Source organism: Heterocephalus glaber, unplaced genomic scaffold (assembly GCF_053883595.1).
Source record: "Heterocephalus glaber isolate CG9 unplaced genomic scaffold, H.glaber_assembly_v1.0 deba00001698, whole genome shotgun sequence".
Classification (NCBI taxonomy): domain Eukaryota; kingdom Metazoa; phylum Chordata; class Mammalia; order Rodentia; family Bathyergidae; genus Heterocephalus; species Heterocephalus glaber.
Genome location: NW_028258419.1, coordinates 2,123,179 through 2,138,800, shown reverse-complemented (window position 1 = coordinate 2,138,800; position 15,622 = coordinate 2,123,179). Strand labels below are relative to the sequence as shown.

Below are 15,622 nucleotides of genomic sequence, written 5' to 3'. Positions count from 1 at the left end.
CTAGTAAACCATTAAAAAAAAAGATGTAAAGCACTGTTGGCTCATTACATATGATTAGTGTAATAAGGGAGTCCTCCTTCCTGTGGTCACACCTGGAATTACGTCCGAAACATTGCTTCTCTTTCCTGCTCAAACAGGTTCCCAGTGCAGTCTGAATTCTCATGATTAATGTTTTGTCATCTCCTGCTGAGGTACAACACACCACCCAGGAGGACTTGCATTAGGAAACTCACCTGCACAGTCTAGGACACCCTTTTACAGGCACAATCAATACATCCTTGCCACACCAGATTTTTGCTGTCTCCTCCACTGTGTACTGACTCTCAGTCACCCAGCATCATCAACCTCAGCCAGTGTGTGGAAACACCTACTGGCTTCTAAGGTATTTGTCACTATGATGACCAGGCTCCCAGACTAAGCCCAGTAGATTTCTATCTATGCTTCCATGACATGCAGAGTAAAAGAGAGCATTTCAAACCAGAGATCAAAGGTTTCCTGATGCAAATAAAGCACATGAATTTGTGGTACATTTTAGCATTGATAACAGGTGGTAGAGTTGCATTAACCCAACTGTGTAGTTAGCCAAGGAAAGCCTTCCCCTAGGAACTATGAAGGTCCAAGTCTCAGAGCAGGAAAGATTGGAAGCTACCATCTTGGTTATAGAAAGATTATGTGAATCAGCATACTTTGTATTTATTTATTTATTTGTAATTGAAGCTAAACTGGTACAATGTTTAATGTGACCAAGAAAACAAAATTGGGAAGTCATTGATAGGTCTTCTCCTAGTGGGTGTATATTCCAGTGATTTATTACAAATGAGACCCATGGATCTTTTGTCTTCTCTTTACAGTAATCTGAGATGACCCCATCTTAGAACAAATTCCATTTACAATAGAATTGTAATCATTTAATTGAATCAAATCCACTGGTTAGGTTTAATGTTGACCTTATGGGGAAATTTGATTCAGTTCTTTTCCAATTAGGTTTGTGACCAGAGTCATGGAAAGGATTCAGTTCTTGAACTGAGGTACCACTGTATTCTTATTAAAATGTCAGAGTAGTTTCCTCTCCTCTAAAGAATATTAAAAAATAGTTTAGAGAACTACATTAGCTATTAGCACATAAGCTATTTTCCGATTTCTTATGTATATTTTTTATACCTTAGAAAAATACATATACACTGGGCCGGAAATTTAGCTCAGTGGTGCTGCCGCCTGCCTCAAAAGCGCAAGGTCCTGACTCTGACCCCCAGTACCAAATAAATAAATAAAATAAAAATAAAAAGGGCTGAGGATGTAGCTCAGTGGTAGAGAACCCCTGGGTCCAACTCTTCGTATTGAAAAATAAATAAAATTTTTAAAAAAGAAAAAATTTTTTTTAAATACATATACACTAAAAATCCCATCTCATACACTGAAATCTAGGTAGTGTGCTACAAATCTCACAAAGATAAATAATTTATTTTAAATAATGTATAGGCACACCTTGGAGATATTGCAGGTTTGGTTCTAGACCACTGCAGTGGAATAAATATTGCAATAAAGTGAGTCACAAATTTTTTGGTTGCCTCATACATGTAAAAGTTATGTTCATACTACACCGTGGTCTACCGTGTATTATGTCTACCATGGCATTATGTCTAAACAATCGACACAGTTTGATTAAAAGGTACTTGATTGCTAAAAATGCTCACAATGATCTAAGGCTTCAGCAAGCTATTATCTTTTGGGGTGAAGGATGGTCCGGTTTTGATTGTTTTTGTTTTTGAGACAGGGTCTTACTGTACACTCCAGGTTGGCCTTGAACTCACTGTGTAGTCCAGGTGATCCTCCAGCCTCATCCTCCTGAGTGGTGATTACAGGCGTGAACCACCACACCCAGCAGGCTTTGGTGTTGATGGCTGCTGACCAATCAGGGTGGTAACTGCTAAAGGTCAGGCGGCTGTGGCAATTTGTTAAAATGAGACAATGAGGTCTGCATGTGGGTCGATTTGTCCTTACATGGACTGTTTCTCTGCTGCTGTTTGATGACATTTTACCAGACAGGAATCTTTCAAAACTGGAGTCACTTGGGGCTGGGCGTGCAGCTCAGCGAGAGCACTTGTCTCACATGTGCAAGCCCCTGCGTTCCATGCCTAGCACCAGAATAAATGAGTCAGTCCTCATGAGCCCCACTGCTGCTTTACCAACTAAGTGTATGTAACATCCTAAATTCTTTTTTGTCATTTCAATGCAGTCCACACACCCTTACGAGAAGTAGATCCCATCTCGAGAAATCAGCCCCATTCTTAATCATTCAGAAGCAAGGTTTCGGTGTAAGATTGCAGCAACTCAGTCGAATCTTCAGCTTCCGTCCTTGATTCTCATTCTTTGCCATTTCCACTAATTTGCAGAAACCTCCTCCACCGGAGACTTGATCCCTCAAAGTCACCCATGAGGGGCTCCTGTTGACTTCTTCTCTTGAGTCATGGATGCTCCTAACAGGGCAGCAGCAGGAACCCCATGCTGATTTCATTGAACGTCTGGAGCAGAGCTCTCAGGTGACCGGGCACACTGTCCCCGGCAGGAGTGGTATTTGGAAAGGAATAGTATTTTGTTGAGCGGTAAGTCTCAACAGTGGGCTTAGAATACTTGGTAAACCACATTTTAAACAGAGGCACTGTCCCCTGGGTTCTGTTAGAGCTCAGCAGAGGGGACTGTACGCTCTGTTACACAGTCACACTGGTGAGCAAGCACTGGCTTCAGCCTACAGTCACTGCTGCGCTGTTCCCCATCATGAGAGCCTGCCTGTCCCTTGCAGCAGTTCTGCAGCCAGGTGTTGACTTCTCCCCCTTGACACGAGAGCCCGAGGCAGCATCGTCCTCCAAAACTGCTTCATCTGCACTGAGAATCTGAGGCTCGCTGTGGCCACCCCCACCGGTTACCTCAGCTTGAGCTTCTGCACAACCTGCTGCAGCTTCTCCACCATGCTCTCATGCCTCGCCTGCACTTCTGTGTTGTGGAGGTGGTGTCTTCCCTCAAGCCTCGGGAACCAACCTCTGCTCCAGACAAACCCCTCCCTGCAGTGTCCTCGCCTCTCTGGGCCTCCACAGAGCGGCAGAGCGCAGGGCCTGGCTCTGGCTCAGGAGGATGCTGTGGCTGACTCGATCTTCTGTGAAGACCACTACGACTTTCCCCATCAGCAGCACAGCTGTTCTGCTCCTTATCATTCATGTGTGTGCTGGGGCAGAACTTTCGATTTCCTTCAAGAATGTTTCCATTGCATTCAGAACTTGGCTGACTCTTTGACTTGGGAGGCCTTGCTCGACACACGCCTCTGCTTTTGACATGCCATCCTCTCTAAGCCTCCATGTTCCCCTTTGATTGAAAGAGAGGTGCAAGACTCTTCACTTAAACACTGTGGCCACTGTAAAGTTACTAATTGGCCTGACTTCAATATTGTTGTCTCAGAAGCCTGAGGAGAGGGAGCAGGATGGAGGAACCACACACAATATTTATCGCTAAGTTCAGTCTTATGTCCACAGCAGCCGGGAACACCAAAGAGCACTGATCACAGATCACCGTGACATATATAACAATGAAAGAGTTTGACACATTGCAAAAAATACCAAAACATGAGGCAGAGACACAAAGAGAACACATGGTGGTGGAGCACACACTAGCTGGCCATGGAGCTGCCACAAACATTCTTGTGTGGGAACAGCTATCTCTGTGGAGTGCAATAGGGCAAAGCACTACAAAAAATACTGACTAAACCAAGTAATGGAAGTCAGAATCATATATCTTTTTTAAAGTCAAAAGAATCCCAGTACTCAAGAGGCTGAGGCAGGAGGATCACATGAGTTTGGGGCCAGCCTTGGCTACAGAGTGAGTTCAAGGCCAGCCTGAACTGCATAGTGAAATTTTGTCTCTAAATAAATAAAGTCAAACAAAGACACCTCTACATTATCTGGGCAGGTTATTACCTTAACCATGATCTATAGGACCATCATAAAATACCAACTTTCAGATAAAAATACATTTCATAGTTACATATAAATTTTTTGTTTCATTTGCCATAAAGTCCTGTGTGACCGTGTCATCCTATCTTGAAGACTAGAAAATTGTTGCAGTGAATGGAAATACATTTCGGGTTACTTGAGCTAGTCCTGTGTTTGCAAAACCCCAAGAAAAACAAAGAGATAGCAGTTTGGTAGCCAAGCCTGTCTGGAAAGATCTAGGCTTGCCCAGCCTAAAAGTGTGTATCACTCATAATATGGGCTGTGTGTGCTGTATCTCAAACGCTGGGGACCAAAAGTGCTTCAAATTTCCAAATTGTTGGGGTTCTGGAATATTTGCGCAGACTTTACCAGTTGAGCATCCCAAATCTAACCAATGCTAAAAATCTTTTTGATTTTGGAGGATTTTCGAATTTTAGATTAGGATTGTCAACCTACAGGAGTTACTTCTGGGAGGTGAGACAGATGACAAGATACTTTCATGTTTTACATGTTTGCCTTGACTCTAGCTCCTTTTACTGAGAGCAGTAAAAGTCATTCTTAGCTCACAAGCTATGGTTTCTATATCTTATTCTGTGACTAGTAGACAAAATCAGAAGAAAAGGAAAAAGTCAGAAGTTTTGGGTTCAAGATTTCCCATTAACTTTTCTTTTTTGATGCTGATTTTTGAACCTAGGGCCCCAAGCATGCTCTGCTACTACGCTATACCCCAGCCCCTTCCAATAACTCTTGGTAGCATTTAAATACTGTACAGTTTACACATTGATGTGGGGCATATTAAATTCAAACCCATCCAAAGTACTGCTGTGGCTAGAAAACCTTCCAGGGATCACTGTTTCTTACTTGAGTAGGTGGTAGTGTTGAATTTTTTCTGGTATTGTTCTTTGAGTAGCAACTTCTCCTGAAAAGGCCATTCCAAGCGTAGCCTTTTCTCCACATTGGAAGGGAGGGACCTGGATTTGCAAAAATCTGCAAGTAGAAGAGAGAATTTAAAGAACCTGTTTTCACAGTAATAAAGTTGAAATCCTATGCACATATTTGATTAGATATTAAATTACTAAAACAGGATAGATTTCTAGTTACTAGGTATGACAGCACATGCCAAATTTTCTGACTAACCAACCACCATAAGAAAAAGCCAAAGAGAGGGTTTGCAAAGAAAACATCCCCTGGACACAAAACATCAGGCATGACTTCAGGTTATTTAACAATTCAAAAGGCTCCTCAGAAGCTTGAAATTACCAGGAGCCTAATGAAGAAAACATACTTCAGTTTTTGCATGGTTCACTTTCAAAATACACAGGCATTTGTTATGCACAAGCTATCTGTGCATAGTGGGATTTCCTCTTGCTGTAATGATGATAAGACACAATTTTCTTGGTGAGACTGGGGATTGATCCCAGGGCCTTAGCTCTGAACTATACCCTCAGTCTGATTGACTGATTGATTGATTTATAATTTTGAAACAGGGTCTCATTGTCAAAAAGTTGCCCAGGCTGGGCTCAAAATTGTAATCCTCCTGCCTCAGCCTCTCAGAGTACTGGGATTATATACAAACACCACCACATCCAACTTTTTGTTTGTTTTGTTTTTGTTTTTGAGACTAAGTCTTGCTATATAGTTCAGCCTGGCCTAGAACTCAGAATCCTCCGCCTCGGCATCCCAAATTCTGGGATTACAAGAGAGCACCACTATGTCAGGTTGGTTACTGACTTTTCTCCCTTTCAACTTGGTACCATGCAAACTTTCAGGCCCATAACACGTGCACTGGGAAACCACTGCCATCCTGCCTGGCAGCCTGCACTTCTTCATCACAAGACAGCAGGGCAGGCCAAGTGGCTGATGACTTCCTTTCTTGGAAGCTGCACACTGTGACTGCCCCACCCCGTGTCACAAAGGATGGTTCCAGGAACTTGGATAATCCCAGCTTGGACAGCTTCTGAGTAGGGACAATTTCCTGTCTGAACGTATGAGATCTTGGAAACATATCTGACAGGTGGGGAAGGGCCACGTCTAAGCAACTATCCCAACTTGTCCAAAGACAAGCCTTCTACCTTCTTCTGTTTTTCCCTGTGGACTTCTCTGCCAATTTTGGCCTAAACTTTGAATAACTGTTAAATACACCCTACCTGAAGAAAATAAACAGAAGGAAAATACATGATATATGGAGTAATTAAATACTACTCATTAATATGGATATTATAATTCAATGAGGTATACAATATACTTAGTAATTATTCAGAAAATGATTTAACTTCCATTTGATGTCTGATAGCACTGCTTAAAGACATAGGACACATCTTCCTGGCTCCCTAGGGTGGATTCTCAGGAAGGCCAGATCTGCAATATCAGAATCATCAGACAAGCTTGCAATGTCAAAATGTGAGGTTGGATGGAATCCAGAGAACCAAATAGTCACACTCTCCCCAGGTGATATGGAGAGGCAGTGAAGTTTGAGAAACACCTTCCAGAGGCTGGAGATTTAGCTCAGTGGTGCCACACCTGACTGGCAAGTGCAAGGGCCTGAGTATGATCCCTGGTACCAAGAAAAAAAAAAAAAAAGAAAGAAAGAAACATCTTCCAGTCCATCAAGTCTTGGAACCACTCTTAGAAGCAGAGTGATTCCCATACCCCCTCGTGAGATCTTCCCCCACATCCTGTCTCCATAACACACATGCTTCATTCTATGTGCCCTTGGCTGGAAAGACTCCTGAGTTTGATGTCTTCCTATCCATTTGCTTCCTCCACCAGCTCTGCCTTGGCTGTGACCCTGTTCTATTTATAGCACAGTCACTTCTGGGTTCCACCCAGCACACCTTACCTGGGAGGCGAACATCAGAGAAGAAACCTGCCCCCAAATTCCTTCTTCTGTAGCTGTCTCCACTCAACTGTGAAGCCCTTAATCTCTTATTGTTAGGTGTGAACAATAACACATTTCTGAAATATTCTCACAATGAGCACAATTAAATTAAAATATATAATCTTTAAGAAGTTTCACCTTGGTTGACTTGAGATCGCCAGCAACTCCTCTCTTCGAAGGTTGGTTCTCTCTTAGGATCAAAAATTAGAAAGTCTGTCTTGGTGCCACCAAATCTCAAGTATGCAGGAGCCAAACCTCTGGCCAAAGTCCGAAGCCTGGGGGAACTATTATGAAGATAAGCAGGGAAGTTAGTAATTTTTCCAAGGCAATTCAGTCAAACATGTTTACTTCCTTTTCTCTTGGAGGACCTGTTTCTTAACTGCCAGCTGTTGCTTTGCCTGAGGAGCCTGGAGAGAGGCGGATAAATTTAAGACATATTTATACATGGAAATACTAGGTTAAGTAATTGGACGTTGAACGTTGAGGGGGACTCAGAAGTTACTCTTGGAAAGTACCTTGGAAGATGGTAAAACCACTTGCTGAGATGAGGAATGGGTATAGATTGGAGGTGGAGATGAAGGAGGAAGGGGCAAAGGGGTTCAGTTTTTTAGAATTTGAGGCGCCAATGGGATACTGACACCAAGTTTCCACCAAGCCCTTGGCCACGTGCACCTGGAACTCAGGAGACACATCTAGGCTAGGGAGAGAGATGGCCAGTCCTCAGTTGCTACAGAAGCCAATGATTATGACCCCTAACACCCTTAAAGCTGGCACAAGGAACTTCCCTGGAGAGAGCTGTCTTGGCCGGGCATTGATTCTGGTCCTTAGCAATTAGATGTGTATGGTGATAGAGGAGATGCACTTGGGTTTGTGCAGCTGATATCTGTGAGCAGTTGACAGTTGGCAAAGAGGTTGGTGCTCTTTGGGAAGTGAAGGGAAAACCAGCACCTGGAAAAGGAGCTGTGGCATCCAAAGGTGGTGTGGGTTGGATACCTGAGGACCAGCGCCTGGTCCGCAGAGGTGTGGACTGGACTGTGCCAGACTGCTCCCCACCGAATTTCCTTGCCTTACTTCCTTCATGGCACTCACTACTCTGCACTGCCCTCTTGTGCCTCCTGGTTTACTGTCCACCCACCCCCTCCCCCAGCCAGAACTGTGAATGTCTGGCTTTTCAAAATCTCCCCGGGACTGAGACACAAGCCAGCACACAACTGGTGTTTAAAAAATATCTTTGAAGGGAATGAATCAGACCGGCCAGTATGATGAAAGGGCAAGGAGAGGCCAAAGATTGCTTTCTGGGCAACACTGAATTAAAACCCAATGCTATGGCTTTTGCCGCATAAAGGAAATCACATGCCTCAAAGTTTGCGTGTTAAGGACCTTTTTGTTTCTCTCTTTTGCAGTGGAGTATTTTCACGTTTTGAGAATACAATATTGATGCCCCCTGACAAAAACCAGATTTAATACAGCTGCAAAACTTGCCATAAAAAGAAATTGATCAGAGGTACAGTATTTCAATCATAAACAAGAAAAAGAAAGGGAAAAGTACGCAGCACCATGGTGACACAGAAATAACAAAAGAACGCATGAAAGCAGCTTCAGCCTTTCCAGTTTCAGACAGTTTGGTATGGGAAAACAAGAGTCTGCAGGTGTCTTTACCTTTTGTGTGCAATGGTAAGTTGTTTATCTTTGACACAAAAAGCAGAAGTGGTTTATTAAAATGCACTATTAAGTAATATTTTCCATTTCCAGATCTGGGGGCCACCCTGTGGGTTCCAAAGGGAGAAATTATGGTTGGCCTAAGTCAGGGTTGGAATTTTAGCAGAAAGAACAATGGGGCATAGGCTTGGTATTACCATCACAAGAGGGATTTGGATGATAAATCGAGAACCCCAAATCAAATGCAGAAGAAGTAGAGTGAAGAGGAAGCTGTTCAGTGGAGGTACTTTAAAAAACAGTTGTGGGGGCTGGGGATTTAGCACAGCAGTTCTGCCACCTGCCTCGAAAGCGCAAGGTCCTGAGTTCCATCTTCAATACCCAAAAAAAGCAGTTGTGAGGAGAACTTACTCTTGTCACTGAGGACAATGAGCTGTGGTCTAAGGGTGGGAGGCCTGCATGTAAAACTTTTGGAAGTGAAATGGCTGCACACCAGCTGGGAGTAGGCAGAGCCGTGCTGAAGTGCAGCGAGGCAATGTGCCGACCAGCCAGCTCCCGGGAGAGAGGTGCCTGGGTATGGGCATTTGACAGTTTCCACGCTGCAAATGCTCCTTCCATGGCCAGTTTCAAGATAGCAGTGTGATGCCCATCGATGCAGGAGGAGAAATGCACTCATCTACCAAACTTGTGTAAGCTGGCTCCATGCAAGACTGGGTGGAGATTACCAACTACGGTGGAGATTACCAACTATGGTGTTGATGAAGAAACAGAGAGACTCTTCATTTGGGTGGACTTGTAAGTCATCCAGGATGATGGCAAGACTCAGAGGTGATAGGAGAAGTAAGAGGGGAACAGAGAGCAATGACAAGGAGCATTGGATAAGAACTTCATGGTAGAGTCATGACAATCACCTCTAATAAGCATCAACTGAGTCCAAGTAGAGAGTTCCATGCATGTTACACAGATTTTTCCCTAGTCTCAAAACAGCTCAACGAGATGGGCGTTGTTAGGATCCTCACTTTACTGACAAGAGACCTGGACAAAACTAAGTGAACCTGCCCAAGGTAACGAGTCAAAGGGAGCTGGGCCATAGCAGTCTGCATTCAAATTAGTGAGCCAGCATCGCAAAGCTGCCCTAGGAATCAGGAAAAGGACCAGACCATGGCAGTATGTGCAGGCTGTACTCAAAAGAGTGACAAGGAAGAGGGTGTCTTCAGAGACATGCCACGAGTCAGCAGAGGACGAGCAAGGTCACCATGCAAAGGGCCCTGGACATGTAGAGGAAGGCTTGGGAACACCAAGAGCTCAGCCAGGCGTCAGACCCAGGATTGTTCGCAGTCCTTGGTCTCTCTTCATCCATCGCCATTCCTGCCAGCAGCAGGGGCATGGAGGATCTGTTGCTCTTCCCAACATCAGTTATGAAAATGTACTCTTCAAACTGATCATAAATGCTCTTCCAAATATGAAAAGCTATTTTGTCAATGAAGATAGCTGAATGTAATCGCTGAAAGTTACTAATGAATGTTTATCAAATTGACAAAAGAGATAAACTTTACTCAAGAAACTGAGCAAATCAGCACGAAAAGCCAGCAGGCCTGAATTGCTAACACTACTGCTGTGCAGCACCACACTCCCGCTGTGGTGCTATGGTTCCCACACCCAGGCTGTACTTCACGCCTGGCCTTGCACAAGGGAGATATGTTTGTCATGTGTGGAAAGGCACAGCCGCGCTCCCTAGAATGGCAGCCATCAGCTACATGAGGCCACCAAGCTCCTGAGCTGCAGTTAGTGCCCTAGGCACCCAAACACCAGGTATGCAAGAAGAAATACTGAATATATCATAAACATTTTATATTGATTACATGTTGAAATGATAATAGTTTGGATCTACTGTGATAAGCAAAATTATTAAAACATTTCACCCATTTCTTTTTAACTTTTTAAACATAGCTACTTGAAAATTTTAAATTACAGATGTGCCTAGCACATGAAGCTCACATTCTATTTCTATTTTGCTTTATATTTCTAGGGACAAGGCCTCTTGTGGTTCTGCACAAAGTCAGCCTAAGGAGGTAGTTTTTAAGTCCATTTGGGAAGAGAAATTAAAAAGGTGCTCTTCTAGCCAAGAGTGGTGGGGCACACCTGTAGTCCCAGCACTGGGGAGGCAGAAGCAGGAGGATCACTGTGAGTTCGAAGCCAGCCTGGGCTACATAGTGAGTTCAAGGCCAGCCTGAACTACATAGTGAGACCCAGTTTCAAAAAAAAAAAAAAATGCTCTTCTTCAATTCTAAATTGTTTGATCACTGGCATTTAAGTTTTGCATACTCTGTGTTCTCTGGAAACAAATGTAAAACCAGGCCATTTGACTAGATTTGCTTAGCCTTCCTGTCATATTCCTTGGGGGTTTGAGCCTGATCCTCCTACCCTCAAGCCAGTGCTTCTTTTCATTACATCAGTCACTTGAGTTCTTTCCAGATGATCTTTTTTCTTATGTACCTTATCCTATTTCCTTTTAAAAATAAATCTGCTTTGCTTTCTTTTGGGTACAGTGTCCCTGTGAGCAGAGTGTGGTTCTAGACTCTGCTTTCATTTGCTGCCTGGCTGACAGTGGCCAAGTTATTTAGTCTCCCTGAGCTCCAGTTTCTTCATTTTAAAAATGTGTAACAGTATGATCTATAGGGTTGTAACAAAGACTGAATGCATTCACAACTGAGAGGAGTTTCCAACAGGGCCTGGCAAGAGACACAGGCTCAGGAACCATCAATATTTGCTTTATCCTCATCATCCTTATTACTTCAGGACTGCCGTCTCCACCCATACATCTTTGCTTTTGGGGACCTGAGATAAACCCATCTCACTTTCCTCTGTGGTGGACAGACATTAAGCTTAGTGTGGCCTCCCAGGGTGGCTAGGCGATCCCACAACTGTGCTACCACCCTGGGGAGATGGACTCTGCCCTAATTTTGCAGCGAAGTCTTAGATCAGGAGAGGAAGTCCTTCCCTCCTCTGTCTAGATGAGAGTAGGGCAGACAGGAGCTTGTGGATGCCTTGGAGAGCAGGTGTGAATGGTCCCCCAGAGGAAGGGCTTCAAATGACCAGGGACCAGTCCTGGAGAGAACCCTGCAGGGGCAGTAAGCCAAAAGGAAAAGCAAAACAGACAAAACAAAACAAGAGACACTTGTGTCTACTCCCTGCCCTGCTCTCTGTCATCCTTGGTTCCCTCTGGTCTTTAACAAACACATGGGTGCAGGAGGGAGGAAAGGCCTGGACACATGTTAGGGCACTAAAGGCATCATCCTCACTACCCTGTAGACTAGCAGGTCCTTGTGTTCAGGGTGGGTGTGAGTTCACTGGGGTGGACTCGACTGCAGAGTGATTGGGCCTGAACCCTGAAAGCCTTACTGTAGGTGTTTGTTTTGCACCTGCTTCTCCACAGAGGTCTTTCCTGGGGGTCAGAAGCATACACGGCCTGCACCCAAAGAATCACATTTCAGTCGATGGACATCTATTCCATCCCTGTTTTCAGGAAGACAACCCTCCTGAAACAGCTAGGGTCTTCCTCCCATCCCCCAACCACTCTGATCACCCTCCCGAACCAGCGGTCTATCCCTAAGGCCCAGTAGGAAATTCTCTCTCCTGCCACAGGGAAGGGATAGTATGATGATCAAAAGAACCAGAAAAGTGGCAAATAGTATCAAACACTCATCATTTCCCAGGAAGAAACGATCAGGCTAAACTCTAAACACTGAGTCAAACTCTCTGCCAAGCATTTATTACCCCATCAAAACCTCTACATCTCTCAAGGGCAGACGAAAGTGCGCTCTGCTAGGGGAGGCTGAGCAACCTGTAAAATCAAGCCACCCAGCCCTACCATGCCACAGCTGGGGTCAGGTGGGTGGTCTGACTGCGCACAGCTGCCTGTGAGTAAGGGACAGTGACTTGCGAGGTAGAGGCTGTCCGATGCAGTCCTCCCTGGAGGCTCGTGGCCTGGGTGACCTCGCATTGTCCCTGCAGCTCCTCATTCGGGGTCAGTCTACACTGATGAGGTGGGAGCCACAAACCTGCCACTTGGCTGATAAAGCAGGGGCCACACGTGGCAGCCTCATTTTGGGGAGACAGCGTTCTCCTGGGGCTCTGTGAGTCACTGATGTAGTCTCCTGGGTCTCACTTATCTAATATTCAGATTTCTGAAAGAATTCAGAGAAATAACACTTACTCTCCTTTGATGCCCTTTCAACCTAACTTCTTCTTTTTAACAAAGTCATCCTAATAGTTTAAGGGAGGGCACTTGATCCTACCCTTTGGATGTGTCCCACACACAGTCCGAAGCTCCCAGCCTTCGGCAGCACTTGCCCCGGTTATCTCTCCCTGACCAGGTGGTGTGCAGGTGGCAGTTTCTTTGCCAAATTTTCCCTTAATGTGCTTAGCTGGCGGTCAGCCAACGCGTGCCGAATGAATGAAGAAAGGGGAAGCTGTTTGGAGCTGGCTGGAGGGGGATTGGTGTGGGCAGCGTTCACATCCGAGTTAAAGTTGTTTCACTGCAGAGGAGAGAGGAACGGCTGGTCAGGAGCACAGGGCAGGGCACAGGGCAGACCGGGAGGACAGTGCTTACCCCAAGAAGGCGAGAAAGCGCGGGTCGGTGGCCAGGTTGGCGTCGATGGTGAAAGATAGGAAGGCGGGGCTCACGGAGCGCAGCGGCCGCTCAGTGACCAAGTCCAGCGGCACTTCGTCCCCGGCCTGCGCGGGACCGATCGGCCGGAGGAGCAGCAGGAACAGCAGGAGCGGCGGCGGCATCGCGGACACCTGACTGCCACCACGCCGCGCTTCCAGCCTACTGTGCCCCGCGCCTCAGCGCCTTCTTCTCCCTCCATCCCGCCCCGCCCCCTCGTCACTCCCATTTCCTCCGGTCCCGCCCCAGGCTGTCACGTTCGCCTACAAAACCGGCCGCACCCATCTAAAGGGGGCAGGGATGGCCGGGATCCAGCCCCGGGAGAAGCCCTTGGCAGACTGCCCTAAAACCCTTGGCTGTTACTTGAGCCTCCCAAGAGCTGAATAATCTTGTAACCCCGGTGTCAGAGAGAGGTTTCTCAGGTTATCTCAGGGTTTTTTTCCATTAAACCTATTGGTACATTTTAGGTATAAAATACATTTACATACATCCTTGGGATCTTGTACCTTTACATGAGTATCTTGGTTCTTATTTTTTCCCCTTCCCCTGCCCTCCCTTCACCCCCACCACCCTTCCCTATTTGCAAAGACTTTGTTTCCATTTTTTTCCTTTTCTCATATTTTTTCTTTTTCCTTCGTTCCTTTCCCCTACCCCTCCCACTTCCCCTGCTCCTTTAGACCTTTTCTTCCTGTTACATAATATCAATTATACATTTTTAAAATTACAATATCAAGATCTAGGAGACATTACCACAGATTTTACAGAATTTAAAAGGTTATAGAAAGCATATTACAAAAATCTTTTTTGAAATAAATTTGACCACTTCTAAGTACCTTGGAAGACAAATTAATGAAACTTAACTCTGAAGAAATATAATATTTGAATAGCACCTATTAAAGAAAGTATATTCCTAGCTTGAAAACCTACCTACATGACAAGAACAGGCTCATATACATTTTAACTGATAAATTATATCAAACATTTAAAGCAGAAAAAAGAAGGAACACTTCTCCCCTCATTTTAGGAACTCAACATTGTGCTAATACTAAAACTGGATAAAGATAATAGAAGAAAAAAGTATGAACATAGATAGAAATTTGTTTAACAAAACAAACTCTTAGAAGTCAGATCTGGCAGTATGTAGAAAGTGGTTTTATTATAGGGATGGCAGTGTTGTTTCAGCACTGGAAGATCCACCCCCATAAGTCATCATTTTAATAGAGGAAAGGAAAAAGCCCATTATGATCCTGTCAGTAGTTGCAGAAAAAGTATTGGACTAAATTCTACAGCTGATCATGGTAAAAGCTATCAGGAGACTAGAAGTAGAACAGAACCTTCTCAACAGAACAAAGACATGTACTCCATATTTCCAGCAAAATGCCTTATATGAATGGAGAAGCTACAATGCTTTCTCCCTCAGGTGGGGAAGAAGGGCAGATATGCCTACTCTTCATCTGTCCATTAAACTTTGAAACATAGGCCCCAACTAAAATAGTCTGGCAATAAAAATAAATAGTTAGCATAGGATTGGCAAGGTAGAATTAAAATCTTTATAGGTAGATGAAATGATCATCTACAGAGAAAATACTAAATAATCTCTAGGAGCCCCTAGAACTTGTATTTGAATTTAGCAGGATTAGAAAACACAAAGTATATATAAAAATCCAGGTCTATATATACTTGCTATAAATGAAGAACTGGATATTGAAATTTAAAAGTTATGTAGGAGTACAAAGGACCTAGAAAAGTAAAAAGAAAAAGAAAACAGTGTAGGAAGACATTTAGTACCTAATTTTAAGACTTCCTCTAAAGCTGCAGTAATCAAGGCAGTGTTAGTATAAGGAAAGACATATAGATCATTTAAAGAAAACAGAGAATCTAGAAATAGAATCACATATATATGGCCCACAGAATTTTGAAAGATTATTTAATAGTAACATTTTATAGAACATAAACTCAAGAGCAGAGGAAAAGACAGTGTTTTCAGCAAATGGCACTAGAACACCTGGTATCCATATATAAAAAATTAACCTCAGGCCAGGGATTTAGCTCAGTGATTCTGGTGCCTGCCTTGCAAGGGCAAGGTCCTGAGTTCAATCCCCGGTACAAAAAAAAAAAAATTAACCTCAGCCCTTTATTTCCATACATAAAAATAACTTGAAAGGATCTATGAACCTAAATATGAAAGACTAAAACTATAAAACTTTAAGAAGAAATTATAAGGGAAAATGTTTATGAATTTAGGATAGGCAAGAATTTCCTAGGATATAAAAAACATGATGTATAAAAGAAAAAATTGATAAATGAGATTCAATCAAAATTTAGAACTTTAAATGACATCATTAAGAAAATGAAGGGACCAGGGATTTAGTTCAGTGGTTCCACTGCCTGCCTCTCAAGCCCAAGGACCCAAGTTCAATCCCCGGTGCCAAAAAAAGA

At 44.0% G+C, this 15,622-nt stretch overlaps 1 protein-coding gene across 1 annotated transcript in view; it reads right to left on the bottom strand.

The window, feature by feature from the left end:
• The window catches only part of Hpse (heparanase), a 30,722-nt gene extending 17,341 nt beyond the window's left edge, over window positions 1-13,381 (bottom strand). Inside the window, exons 1-3 of the mRNA XM_004872330.4 lie at window positions 13,127-13,381; window positions 6,997-7,142; window positions 4,842-4,967 (exon numbers count right to left, since the gene is read on the bottom strand). Coding sequence (XP_004872387.1) covers window positions 4,842-4,967; window positions 6,997-7,142; window positions 13,127-13,308 — 454 coding nt within the window. The 5' untranslated portion in view covers window positions 13,309-13,381. The remainder of the gene's footprint in view (window positions 1-4,841; window positions 4,968-6,996; window positions 7,143-13,126) is intronic.
• Window positions 13,382-15,622: the final 2,241 nt, after the last annotated feature.